At 37.0% G+C, this 14,523-nt stretch overlaps 1 protein-coding gene across 1 annotated transcript in view; it reads right to left on the bottom strand.

Moving 5' to 3' along the window:
• Positions 1-14,523, bottom strand: part of Adgra3 (adhesion G protein-coupled receptor A3) — a 107,554-nt gene that overhangs the window by 39,877 nt on the left and 53,154 nt on the right. Inside the window, exons 6-10 of the mRNA XM_026403308.2 lie at positions 14,318-14,478; positions 11,630-11,843; positions 6,792-6,956; positions 3,916-4,117; positions 2,929-3,084 (exon numbers count right to left, since the gene is read on the bottom strand). Of these exons, the coding sequence (XP_026259093.2) occupies positions 2,929-3,084; positions 3,916-4,117; positions 6,792-6,956; positions 11,630-11,843; positions 14,318-14,478 (898 nt within the window). The remainder of the gene's footprint in view (positions 1-2,928; positions 3,085-3,915; positions 4,118-6,791; positions 6,957-11,629; positions 11,844-14,317; positions 14,479-14,523) is intronic.

Below are 14,523 nucleotides of genomic sequence, written 5' to 3'. Positions count from 1 at the left end.
GGGCAGGGGTCTGCTCACAGCAGCAGTCTCTGTTTAACAAACCCTGCCAGTGATTCTGACCCAAGCTCAATCACAGAGCCAGACCCAGGTCTTTGAAAAGATTAATCATACAGAAAAGTCTGGCAAGTAAGATCAAGAAAAAATAAATAAATAATATTAAAAATAAAGAATCATAATAAATGTCAAAAAGGAAATGAATATTTAAAAATGAATAAAAGAACTATACATTTTTTAAAATCCGTTCATAAAAATGAACTAAATGAACTTAAGTAAATTAGCCTAAGATATGTGTCTCACTTGCATATTTAAAACTAGAGTTCAATAAAGCAATATAAACCAAATCTACACTTTATGCACTTTATCATCTTCTGAAATGGATATCTACTGGTTTCATAAGAAAAATACTTCTAATGAATATGGAATAGAGACTTATGCCGTCTGACAATCTTTAGCTGTTTTTAGAAAACAATTTAATATGTCAGTTTGATAGCTTTTAGTACCTATTCCTAAAACAAAAGAGTACTAGTCTGTGTTGGTTAGACTCAATCACAATTTAAAAAGCAATTACCTCGCTATACTTTACTTAACAAATTATCCATAGCAGAATTAACTTTTGGGGCATAATACAAAAATCAATTAATTTTTTGTCCCTCTAAGACAAGTGCATTTTAGGATATCCTACCATAATTTTATGCTATTAATTAATTTAAAATGAAGTCCTTAAACCTCATAATTTCTTTTTACTACACTAATAAACAGTGAAAGCTACAGCCTACAATTTAAGGTTCCAAAGAACTGTATAGGAAATCAATCACCACATCACAGGTAATGTTACATTTATGTGCCCACAACTCAGTGACTCAGTCTTGAATATTTTCCTTCTCTTTCTCTTATTTATGCTTGGTAAGTTCCTGTTACTTGTTTTCAAAGACAATCATTAACTTTATACCATGAAATGATAGAAAACTCCTTCAAACTAAACTTTAGGATAACTAAATAAAGTACTCAAGATTTTCTAAGATCCTAAGAAGATTAATTTCATACCCTAAAAAAAAAAGACCCAAATTTTGCAAAAAAAAAAAAAAAAAAAAAAGAAGAAGTTTTACTTGGATTTTCTCATTTGTTCATAGGAACTCTGCAAGTTAAACAGGGCAGCATTTCCATTTTAAAAATAAGGAAGGGCCCACGGTTAGTTAACCCACAAAACTGTCTTCTCCCTGTTCAGCAGGACATTTCCACCTAGAAGCATCAAAGCAGCAGACTGTTCACTCAACGCACTGGCAACAGTTCAACTTGAACCTCAGGGCTACACTGTTCTTTGCAAATTGAGAGGTAAGCAAGAAATTCCTCACATCCAAACAGGGTAGGGAGGGAAGAAACAGGCATTATAACTTGGCAAAATCTTTTTTCAGTGCTCACGTTCCAAATGTCATTATAATTATTCTAGTAACTCAAAACACTCCACTTCCAGAAACAACCACTAATCATGTGGGCAGCTAACCTGTGATTTAAGCAACAATGAAAAACAAAAGCAGAAGAGTCAGAATCCAAACCACTTCTCCCAGCGCAAAGAACACTTACCACAGGGAGCGGCTGTGGCCTGGAGCACAATGGAACAGCAGGACAGCTCATTAGAAAACCCCAAGTCTCTAGAGTTCAGATAACAGTACTGAAATATTCTCCCACTGGCCTGTGAAGTCCCTGTTTGCCTGAGTTCCATTAATGTACACATATCTATTTTCCTTCCTTGAACAACTACATCCTAACAAGAAAAATGTCTAACATCAGAGAGCCAAGACTCCTGAAGATACTCTACCGAAGGGGGGAAAAAAAAGAATCTTTGGTTAAATGATATAGGGAAAACAAAATGAATAATTTACCTTTGAGCCATATCAATGTATCTGAGATGTCCTACATAAAGATTCATGCTTTGTTTGGCCAGTGTGTTTCCCCTAGTTCTGCAAGACAGGGCAACACTGTCCTAGAAGGCAAATGTGAGGCTGCAGGACACTCTTCTGGAACATGGAGGGAAGCTTCTGGGACCTGCTTGCTTTCTTTCAGCCCTGCATTGTGCTCCAGTTTGGACTGGGCAGGTTCCTTCTATCTACAGTTCATTTTGGTATGAGGGATTATATTACAAAGGAAACAACGAAGTGCTCACACAGCTCAAAACTTACACCTTCAGAACACAATAAATAATCTTGCCTCATACAATTATTTTCATTTTTTTGTTTACTACTCAACCTAAAATATGTAGTTTTTTATTTTCCCCTGAAGAATACCATGTTAATAAGGATATCATAGTTTTAATTTGGTCCTGTTGAAATATACCCCTTGACAACGTGACTAATTAAAAAAAAAATTGTAACTGACATAAAATTGTACATATCTATGGGGTCCCATGTGATGTTTTCCCACATGTGTACACTGTGCAGTATTCAAGTCAGGGTAAACACATCTATCTCTTCAACTATCATTTCATTAAACTTTCAGAACTTGTATATCCCAACCATATGGAACTTCAAAAAGGGCTCTCAATGGCCTCTATCTCTTCAGGAAGCAATTAGGCAGTTTACAACAAGATCTGGATGACTAAACTCACACCCAGGAGGATGACACATAGTTGTGTGGATGAGGGAAATGATGGGTGTCAGAAAACAAGAATCCCTGGCACACCCTAACAGAGCGAAGGCTGCCCTAGGCCCTAACAGTACCTCAAGGTGCAAATCTGAGCTCACCTCTCCTCCCTGCAGTAGTACACAGGTCCCCATACTAACTGGAGTATACACACCTCCATGACAATGTTGGAAAATAAAAAGTATACCCAGCTCAGACATAGCAAACACAAGCCAGTTTTTAAAACAAAGCTTCGGCTCCATTTCCATTTTGTGACAATATATCCTACAAATCTGAACTTGGGGAAAATACCTCTTTTGATTTTTCTTCTTTCGTAAATCTTCCAAATTTTTCTATCATTTCAGCCACAAAGATAACATCCATCTTGTCAGAAAAGTTGGCTGCTTCCACGGTGTAAGCCAGCAACTGCCGAGCTGTTGCCACAGCATTTGTAAGATTGAGGGGCATCTGCGAGAGGAAGGCAAAGAGCAGCACTTGGCAAGTGACCAGTAAAAGGTTGACATTTTAGCTCTGCATTTCAAAAGCACGGGAATGAACTATTACTTACTCATCATAACCTTAAAACACGTTTCTCAAATTCAAGAAAACTGGGATTTCAAAAGAAACCAACTAGAGGAAAATTTTTGTATCGTTGGAATAAAACATAATAAGACACAACACATCGGTAAACACAGTGCACTGTCTCCTCCTCCCAGCTCACCCAACTTCTAGACATACCTTGGAATGCCTTTCCCAAGTACCCCAGGTACTACTGACTGACACCTCCTTGGCACTCCCACTGAACCAGAGTAGCAACCGCTATTGAGCACTTATCTTTACTGACATGCAGGCCAGTGCTGTTCTGCATTTGCTTATTTATTGACTTAAACATCAACCACTGCACAAAGGGGAAGCTGCCGCTAAGGATCAGGGAAACAACACAGGACAAAGAGCAGAGAAGCAAAAGTGAGAGGCACATGAGTCACACAAGTGTACCAAGGAGTCACTCTGGACAAAGGGATCATAAAAGGAACTCAAGATGTGGCTTTCCATGAGGACTGGAAGGTGCTGGGATTCTGCCTGGTGGACACAGATGGCAAAGGCCCCCTATCAAAGGCACAAGGCCAGCCAGCAATGGGAAGGGAAGAAGGGCACATGGAGCATGATTCCGAGGACAGGTCAACTGAGGGCGTAACACCAGAGCATTACACTTCACTGGGGAATTTTTCAAATCACATATTAGATTGGAACACCATGTTTTATTCACAGCCTGAGTAAATATGAAGACGATCTGGTTACCTGATTAAACATATAAAGGACTCTAGTGACGTCATTTGCATACTGGCATCGAGAATAATCATCATCTGCCCAAAAGCCACCTCTGTCACATCGGCGCCAGGCCTTTCTCTCATCCTGAGGGTTTCCAGGATAGATGCCACTGCCGTGGGTGTTCCGGGTACACTGCAGATATGCGGTAATGCCCGCCAACGTCCTGGGCCATCTAGAGAGGTGAAGACAGAATAGTCTAAGAAAACCTAGAACGACAGAGGGAACCAAGGGTAGCAACAACAGAGGAAAAACCAAGGAGAGGACACACCGTGCATCATCACAGACGAAAACCAAGAGGAGACGCAAAACTCCTTGGAGAAAAAGAAAAACAGTATACACAGACTAGCCTGTTTTAATCAATCGACTGAGTATACTTCTTTTTTTAATAATAAAAATTACTATTTTTAATACCTTTATTTATTTACTTTTATTTGGTGCTGAATATCGAACCCAGGACCTCACTCGCACTAGGCAAGAGCTCTACTGTTGAGCCACAACCCCAGCACCTGCTAAAGATAGCTCAACACCATAATAATAAAATATCTTTTTCTGAAATAAAATTGTAAAACCTTCTAGATTTTGCTATGAATAAATGGAGAAAAAAAAAAGAAAGTTGGTGCAACCGATAGTCTTATGTCTATTTAATACCGTTATATAATCATAAGGCATATAGACTCTTGCCCAATAAACAGAATCTGGCCTTTTATACTTGTAGGGTTAGGATATGTGGAAAAAAAAAAAAAAGGTACCAGAGCAGTTCCGTGACTGCTGTCCTTAGAAAGGCCTGCTTGCAAAACCAGCTCTTCAGTTGTTGCCCGGGAACCTGAGTGACCAGCACATGCCCTTGAAGTCACCCAGTGAGTGTCGTTCACTCTGCCTAGATGGTTAGGACGAGTCCCTGCTTTCCCCTGAGGAGTCTGGAATTTTGATACATGCTAACCAGAGGGGGCTACTGGACCAGCTGTCAGGAAAAGTCAGAGGTGCTGTGTCTCCAATGGGCCTCCTGGGCAGAAATGCTACAGAAGGATCCCTGCCTTTTCACAATTGCTGGCAGAGTGGGTCTCTGTGACCCCCTTCAGGCATAAAGAAGCAAGCCTACAGGAGACTTCTTCCAGCACCTACTTGGGTCTCTTCCCCTTCCCATCCACTCATGTGCCATAATACATTAATATTATATATTGTGTCTGTGAGTTCAGCTTTGTGCTGGGTCCCTGGAGTCCTCCCAGCAATGTCTGAACACGGGTGTGGTCTTACAGACTTCAACACAGCAGACTACAGAACTCACGGGGGGAACTACTCCCTGTACCAGTGACTACACGCCCTGTAGTCGAGGCTCATCGCCCCTTGGGGGTAGGAGAAAGCTCTGTTATTTGAGCTCTATTTCTCAAAAACTGGGAATAAACTTAAGCATCTTTAATACGAGTTGTAACTGATGCTGAACAAGGAACAACTGAATTATAATGTCAGTCACATCAAAACGGAATTCATTACCAGAAACTACATAAATAGATCAAGCAACACTAAACTAAGTCTTATTAATGCAGTGGGAGTTTAATTGTATAATATCCTAAGGAGTGTCAAAAGATAAATAATTCATTAATCAGTTAAATATTTAGATTTTTCTTCTATTTTTAAAAATGTAAAACAAAAATTATGAGTAAAACATAAAATTCACCATAAACAGAAAACATCAAATTATTATTATTTAATAAAAGACACTGAAAATAACAAAATTAATAAATGTCAAACATTTCACCTTAAAGTACACATTATAAATATAGATCAATATTTAATGCACATAAAGACTTCTCATTGGCAATAATAAATGCTGGTTTCCATATGTCAAGAATCTTAAAAAAAAAGAAAACCAAGAATGATTTTTAAAAAAGCAAAATTTAAAAAGGGGAGCTATAAGATTTATTATTGATACTTCTCCTTGGATTGGCAAGATTAACACCAAAGGGTTTTCTAACTCTTAAAATTTACAGTTGCAGCCAAGAGGTGACAATAAACTCACCAGAGACCATGCCAAATTACAATTAATCTTTATTGCTGCCTTAAAGAGTCATATATTTCCCTTTGTTCATATCAACTATAAAATCTTTAAGAAAATCCCTCAAATAATATCGAGTTAATAATAGATGTAAATGTACTAAAGCAACATTGAAAGTAAGACATGTCTAAGGTAAAAGTTGTTATTTCTCACATGTTCTAAACTTTCTACTAAAACAAATTAACTTGTTCAGCTCATCTTAACAGAGTCCCATAACAAACTCCTGAGATTCCAGTGGCTCCCCAGTCTCAAGACTCCCCAGCACCTTTCATTCCCAAAGTCCTCACCTAGCTTCCACAAGAACAAGTAGGGAGAGAGAATGAGATATGCATCTCTCCAAGCTATTGGCTCTTGAGTGGACAGCACAGCTATGAGTGAGTGACTTCACAACCCTGCCAAACCCTCAATGTTCATCTACAATGCAGCCCTTGACAAAACCATTAGCCTAAGTTTTGTATTATCTTGACAGAATACCCAAAATATTTTCCTAAAGTCTTGGTTTTTAACTTATACAACAAAATCATTCGTTTAAAATGATTATTTTGAGAGAGAGTTAAATAAATGAATATTATGTCTGAAATAACGTTCAGGCTTCTTTTTTTTTTTCCAATCTCCATAAATAATTCTGAAATTATCATTCTAAAGCTAGTTCTTAGACATATGAGGATATATATGTGTACAAATATACATTTCTCAAATTCTGTTTCTTAGAATAGAGTCCAATTATGTACCTTTGAGAATAAAAAGACTTAGGACAAATCAAGACTTTTCAAGTACTTTCCGTGTCACTGACCTGAAATCACCTTTATTATTTACCACCCTCTCTGGAGGACAGTACTGTGCAGAGCTTTCTAAGACCACAATATCGACAGTTCTTGTGTTGTTCCCGCGTTTGCTCTGGACATGACAGCCCCAATTTCCAGTAGATCCAGCCTGAATATTAGAAATGGTTAGGGCACTGCATGGGGGGAAAAAAAAAAGATTTTAAAAATAGAGAAAATATGGTTAGGCAGTGAGAGAGAGATTGTGGGCTTCAATCAGTCACCTAGCAAAGGTAACTGAATGCACACTTGGGCCAAGCACTTGCTAGATAAAAACAAATAAAGAAACAGCACACCGCCCCCCCCAATTTAAGTCCCTCAGTGGCAAGTCAAAACACCCAAGGGAACAGATTCCTAAAATAGGAGGTTGGGGCAGTGACAGGAGTATGTACAGAGTGCAGTGGTCAGGATGCTGAAGGCCTCTCCTTCCAGCCTAGGGAAGGGAAAGGAGCCAAGAGCCCAAAGGCCAAAGTAGCGCTGTACTTCCTCAGCCAACATGAGGCTTCCAAGTCACACCTACCTTCTCAGAGATTCTCAAAAAGAATCTTGAGCAAAAATACTCAAGCATGAAGGAAGGACAGTACTATGTGAATTATGAAATCAAGAAAATACTAAAGGTAGGGTTGGGGTTGTGGCTCAGCAGTAAAGCACTTGCCTTGCACGTGTGAGGTCCTGGGTCAATGCTCAGCATCACGTAAAAATTATTAAAATAAAGGTATTGTGTTCAACTACAACTTAAAAATTAATATTTAAAAAAAGAAAGAAAATACTAAAGGTAAATTATTCTACAGAAGGATTACCCTGAAAGCAACCATTTAATCTCTAAAAAGATTCAGTGAATGAACAACTGATGCGTTCATAAGGTGGATTCCATGTAAAGGTATATTTCTATTTATAAGACAGATGTATTTCTTTTCATTTTACTTGAGACTGGGTTTTTCTGAGTTGCCCAAGCTTTTCTTAAACTAAAAATTCTCCCACCTTGACCTCTGTAATAGCAAGAATTATAAGTGTGGCCCACCATGCCCGGTTAAACACCTATATTTCCAAATAACCCCTCAGTAAATCCCATTTTCAAGATGAAACTGTAATTCTCTAATATAAAACCTATTAATCAAAGAGCAAATGTCAGAACGTTCAATTAACCTTTACCAACCCACATGACCCACTCTACTTTGCTGTTATGTAGACACAAATGATAAAACTTAAAACATATAGCATTTAGCATTTTAATTAACTTATAAAAGTATGTCTTTCAGTTAAGATACATTTGTCTGGTCTCCTAAACCATTGATCTCTGCAGAAAATGTTCTTATAAAGACTCCAAGGCACTGTCCTATTCTGATTTATCAAATATGTTTATTATCTTTAAAAATGTGGAAAAGAAGTCAATAACTATAATAAACATTTTCAAGATCAAGTGAAAGAAAAGTCTGACATTAAATTTAAATAACCATAAAGTCTGCAAACCTTCTATTTTACATGACTATGTTTAACTAGGAAAATGTATATAGAAAGTTTGTCAATGAAAATCATTCTTGATCCAGAGGCTTCCAAACTTCCTCAGTTTGGAGTGAAAAAAAATCCAAGACTGTGTCTCTAACAATTTAGTAGCTATTTGAAAATAATTTAGTAGTTATTGAGAAAACATTAATTTAGTAGCTATTTGAAAAAACAACACATAAATTTGAAATAGAATTTTTATTTCACTCTTACATAATCACAACTTCCTGACAGAATATGAGTGCCCACTACATACTCAGAAAATAAATAAATAAAATTCAAATCTCGGATTCATAAAGGCAGTGGCACCCCTATATCCTGTTCCACAATAATTTTCACACAGTACTCATTTTGGACCATGGCAACTGCCAAAAAAATCCCACATCTCAAAATGTGACTCCAACAAAAGGAGCACAGTAATGATATGAATCTGACTCTGCACATGGTGGGGGGTTCAGGGCTGAGTGCTGTCCATCAAATGTCAAGCTCAGAAATTCAGTGTGCACTCCTCCAACACCAAAAATGCTTGCAGATCTTCCATGGATTCAGTGTGGTGTCCCCAGGCACATGAACACCTGGCTTTGGGAACTGTAGTCATAAGACAAAGATGTTTGTGGACAGCATTTAGCAATACCTCAGTGTCTAAACGCAATTACTGGGCCAGGCTCAGTGGCACACACCTGTAATTCCAGCAGCTCTGGAGGCTGAGGCAGGAGGATCATGAGGTCAAAGCTAGTCTCAGCAAAAGAGAGGTACTCAGTGAGACCTTGTCTCTAAATAAAATACAAAATAGGTTTTTTTTTTTTTGTACTCAGATGTGGTGATGTGGCTCAGTGGTCAAGTGCCCCCGAGTTCAATCCCTGGTACCCTCCCTCAAAATTAAAAACAATAAAAAATAAATAAAGGCAATCACTGGGATAAAATCTCCAGGACTCCTCCAGGAAACAGATTCAGACATTTAAGGAAATTTAGGAAGAAAAATAACTTCAATTTCATCTTCTAAGAGAACTACAACCACCAATTCTTACTGATTAGAAGGATCAATGACATGAAACCAATGAAAAATCAATAGATAGCTCCCTCCGATTTAAAAGTTACACACTTCTGTCTCCTGAAACTTCTTTTATTATTCTGGGCTAAGTCTAGATAAAGAACTTTGCAGTCTTCACAAGATTTTCACTTTAGTCAAAAGTTTCTACCAACAACATTATTATAAAAATAGCTGAGTTGCTATCCTTAGAAATTGTTTTTGTACTACTATAAAGAATTTACAATAATTTAAGCATAACCTGCAGATTATTATTAGATTTATAAAGTAAATTTAATTGCTTTATAGTCACACAACTGTGACTATAAATTAAATCAAAATTCTTTTATATAGAACAAAGTCTAGCTTGTTTTTCAAGACTGATTGGTGCATTGTATATCAATTATTGTCTATTTATATCATAAACTGCTTAAGAGTGTACAATCTTATGAATTTTGACATATGTACATGCCTGGGAAATTAACAGCACAGTAAAAATAGTATAACATGAATATATCATCTCTATCAATTTTATCCCCTAATAATGGAATTCTGCTTCTGGGGATGGTTGAATAGCCCATACTAAACCACACTTCCTATAATTAATACTCAAACTCTGAACAAATAATAAAAATAACAACTATCTGAACACATGACCAGTGATCAAAAGCAAGCAGAAAATGTAGAGGAGCTGATATTAGGAAGAATGGATTAGCACTGGAGAGGAATCAAAAAACTTTTTGTTTATTTCCCAGCCCCACATTTATTTATCAGTGCATTACAGTGGTACATATTGATGGGATTTGTTGTTACATGTGTACATGCACACATATGTAACAATATGATTTGGCCAATATTAATCCACAGCGCTTCCCTTCTCCCTCCCCACCTCTTGATCCTTTTCCTCTACTGATCTCCCTTCCCAGAAACCTTTTAAATGTGCACACCGCCCCTCGCCCCCAACAAAGGGCAGGCCCCACTCAAACAGACCACAATCTTAGTGACTTAAAAAATAGAGCGGGGAGAGGCAGAAGGAGGGAGGAAGTAGCCTGTCTAGAAACATAAACTTCCAAGGATGCAAATCCACCCATATCTTTTACTGACCTGTGGGTATATACACAGGTAGGAAAGACACCAAGATTTCAGTTGCCACCTACCAGAGTTTGAGTTTAGCAAAGCGAGTGCCTGACCAAACAAAAATGAACTCTTCTCAGAAAAATGAAATGGAACCCAGAGTTAGGAGTCAGCAAACTTTTTCTTCACAGGCCAGAGAGTAAATATTTTAGAATTTGTTGGCTAAGATGCAATATCCAGGATACTATAGAAGTATTGTTCAGGATATAATCCAAAATTATCACTAGACAAATAAATTATATTTTTGAAATATAGCAAAATATAGACCATATTCTAAAGAAAAACAGTAATGATGATTCAGTTGTTAAAAGTGGCAGACATTAGAAGGAAAAGAAAAAAAACCCCAAAACGAGAATTAAGACATAAATGAAAATATGATTGTAATACATAAAAAAGTTCCAAGAAAGGAATTATAAACTAGAAAAGTTGACCTCAGAATTTATCAGACTTGAATCAACTCAAGAGAACCTGTACTTTCTCAGCAATTTTCTTATGGCATCTGTGCCCTGGCAGAGTTTGGAAGCTATAGCTCTACTAGAATAAAAATTCAACCAGGAAGAAGGGAGAGAAGGAAGGAGGGGGAAAATTCAATGTCTACAAGTAAAGATCTCACCAAAATAAAATAACTGATGGGTGATAACATCACATATATTGTAAGCCTTTTTTAGAAAGCTCAAATTAACTATTTTGGTGCTCATAGCAACCATGGGGTTGACAGTTCAGATAGCATATTCTTTTATACTAGTAGGCAGAGAGAAGTATCTTAAAATATAGTATTAATCATGAGACAAAACAGTGAAAATCAGATAATTCTTCCAAGTAAAAGTAAAAGCTTAGTAGCAGGAAATAGTTAAGAAAATAAGGTTTGGCACAAAAAGTGTACATATTTCTTCTGAAGGCTTTAAGTGAAAAAAATTTCCAGCTTTTTAAGTGTTTCTCTTTTATAAAGTTTCTTCCAAAAGTGGATGGGAAGATGTCTATTTAATTTTAAAAGAGGAATAATAGTTCAGAGAACAAATGCAAAATGTCTGCATTTTCCAATGCAAGATGATAAAATATTAATCTGTATTTCCAACTAAACATGGCAACTCCAAAAGGGTAAATAAAATCCAGATATGAATCTTCATCTAAAAAAAAAAAAATTACCTTGCAATCAAGGAGCAGTTGTGAATCATGTTCTTTTCAACAAAGATGCCTTGAGATTCATCAGTTTCTACTATTCGCCCGTCCTGATACCACAGCACTTGCATGTCCTGGTCAATGTATGAAGCCATGCACTGGAAGGGAAGGCTGTCTCCTTCAAACACAACTTGCCGATGTGATGGAGTCATATAAAATGAGGGTAGTTCAAGGGGCGGATCTGGAGAGAGTAAAACAAAGACCTGGTAAACAATTATAACAGAAAACAATGACCATCCCTCAGTAATCACCATTGCTCCTAGGGATGGCTGCTGTTGAGCTGAGTGGTGCTCTGGTTTGGGTGTGCTCCCCAAGGGCTCGGGTATTGGATGCTTGGTCCCTGGTTCAGCAAGGTGAAAGGTGATGCAGCCTTTATAAGATGGGGCCAAGCAGGGGGTTCTCAGGTCCCTGGGGCACCTGTCCTCAGAAGCAGTGCTGGTCTCTTAGAGCAACCAAGCATCTTCTCCAAAGAGCAAGTTGCTAGAACAGCCTGAGCTTGCCCCCTAAATTGCTCTCAGGTGCTATCTTGAAATGCAACCTTCTGCTCCCACACATTCACCTGTCATGCCATCTGCCACAAGCCCCTCACCAGAGGCCAACCCAATGGGCCTTCCCAATTTTGAAATTTAAGTTTCGGAAAAGAAAAAAAAAAAAAAAAAGAAAAGAAAAAAAAGAAAAAGAGTTTCTCTTTCATTTATGTCTTATTTCTCGTTTTTTTTTGGGGGGGGGGGGGGATTTTTTCCTTCTAAATGAATCTCTTTCTTTTTTAATGAAGTTCAGGTTTTCTGTAATAGTAACAAAACACAGACTAAGAAAAGTGGCTCACAGGTGCAAACAAAATTAAGTAAAATTAAAAGGAAACCAATACATACTCAAGTTCTAATATTTATACTTTTTCCTCTTAGGTATTATAAAACTATCAGATGATCACTGAAGCAAGAGAAAAGAAAAAAATGTAAAACTTAAGTCCAGGGCATGAAACTAGGGATAAGTAGATGCTGAAACAATTTTAAAATACATTTGAACATTATATTACCTTTGATTAAAACACTGGTTTCTGGCTGTAAGAGTAATGCACATTCACCATGGAAAATTTAGAACATTTAAGAAAAAATGTCTTTTAAAATCCCATATTTTATAATTGTTTTTTGAAAAATGATACATTTCCTTCCAGTCAGAAAAATGAAAGGAAAAGATTTTAAATATGTTTGTGAAAATGTACACTAACAGCATTAGTTCATTAAAAGCTTTTAAAATGTTAGTTCATTTGTTTAACACAATTCTAACAGTGTATATCCTAAAGAATAATTGCAAATATACAAAAATATATTCAAAGACATTAATCACTACATTATTTATGGATTGATAAAACAACAAGTTAAATATGCAGTAATAGGAAGCTATTAAATTATGGCTACCTCTGTACAATGCATTAGAATGCATCTATTTTATGCAATAAGGAGGTAAGTTTACATTATTTCAATTTTTGAAAAGCTAGAAAAATGTCATTAGAGAATATTTTTGTCAAAATACAGGAGTCCTGCTTCTTAGGCTGAGGAAGAGGCTCAGTGGTGACTCCCTGGTATGATCCCCAGCACTGCAAACCAACCAAACAAACAAAACAAAGGGAAAAGGTGCAGAAGATAACACACCAACGTTTCAACACTCACTATCTTCGAGTGGTAAGAATGTACACAGGGGTTTTGATTTTTCTTAATTTTTTTGTTTCTTCCCATAAATCTTAATTTTCAATGAGCATATTTTACTTGTTAAATAACAAAAATAATGATAATAAAGAGAAAAAGAATGGCATGATTTTTTCTTTTCAAACACAAAGACTGGGCTGGCATCTAACTGTATTATTATAGGAATTACTGTGGGTTTATGGGTTGTTCTCATCCCCCCACCAACTCCACTTAGTACATGGTAAATGTGTTATTTCTCTCATGTTTTCAGATATTCAATAGGAACATATTACCTCACTGAATGAACATGTCAAAAGTAATTAAACTATTCCTCTATTTTTTTTTTTTGAGAACTTAGGATGTAATTTATAGTCTTGGTTATTTACATACACAGGTGATCATTTCCTAAGAATTAGCAAGACATAAAATTATAAGATCTAACTGCACTGCATCACCACTTTAGGGACACTGACACTTGGCTGAACTATAGAAACTTTAAAAAGCACTGTGCTACAGGGTGCAGGTACAGTTCAGTGGGGAGAGCCCCTGTCTATCATGCAGGATGTACTGGGTTTGAGGTACAGCACCACACACACACACAAAAAAAAAAAAAAAAAAAATCAAAAAAGGTTCCATCATGTCACACTCCTGCCAACAAACAATATGTGGACATCCTGAAACTTCCTGGTCTGCCAATGCAAAGTGTGAATTACCTACACTATTTTTTAAATCACTTTTCATAAAGAAAACTTTTCAGAACCTAAGAGCCGTTAACTTAAAGACCAATCGAAAAAGTAATGCTCTCTAATCCAGCTGGCTTACTTGCTGGCATAAACCCAATATTATCAAATCCTCAAAGATTAATGATTGTACTTCAGTTCCATCAAAAGAATTTTACAGTTTGTCAAGAAAAACATGGTAGCAAGTCAAAACACAGTAAATGCTTTCTCAGTTTTGATTTCTCCCTTACCGCATGTCAATAGCTCCTGCTTCACTCCTGTGACTGGCTGGGCCTGCAGTGACTTAGGATAAACACACCTGGTGTCCCGCACAGTGATGTTCCTCTCCTTTACCCAGCGATGCATCCACAATATGTTGCAGTCACACAAAAGATACTCTGTCTGAAATTCTCTGTAAAATACAATTTGGAGATTATCGTGAAAAAACTGAAATGGC

The sequence above is a fragment of the Urocitellus parryii genome, chromosome 10 (genome assembly GCF_045843805.1).
Source record: "Urocitellus parryii isolate mUroPar1 chromosome 10, mUroPar1.hap1, whole genome shotgun sequence".
NCBI lineage: Eukaryota > Metazoa > Chordata > Mammalia > Rodentia > Sciuridae > Urocitellus > Urocitellus parryii.
This window is presented reverse-complemented; position numbering and strand designations above follow the sequence as displayed.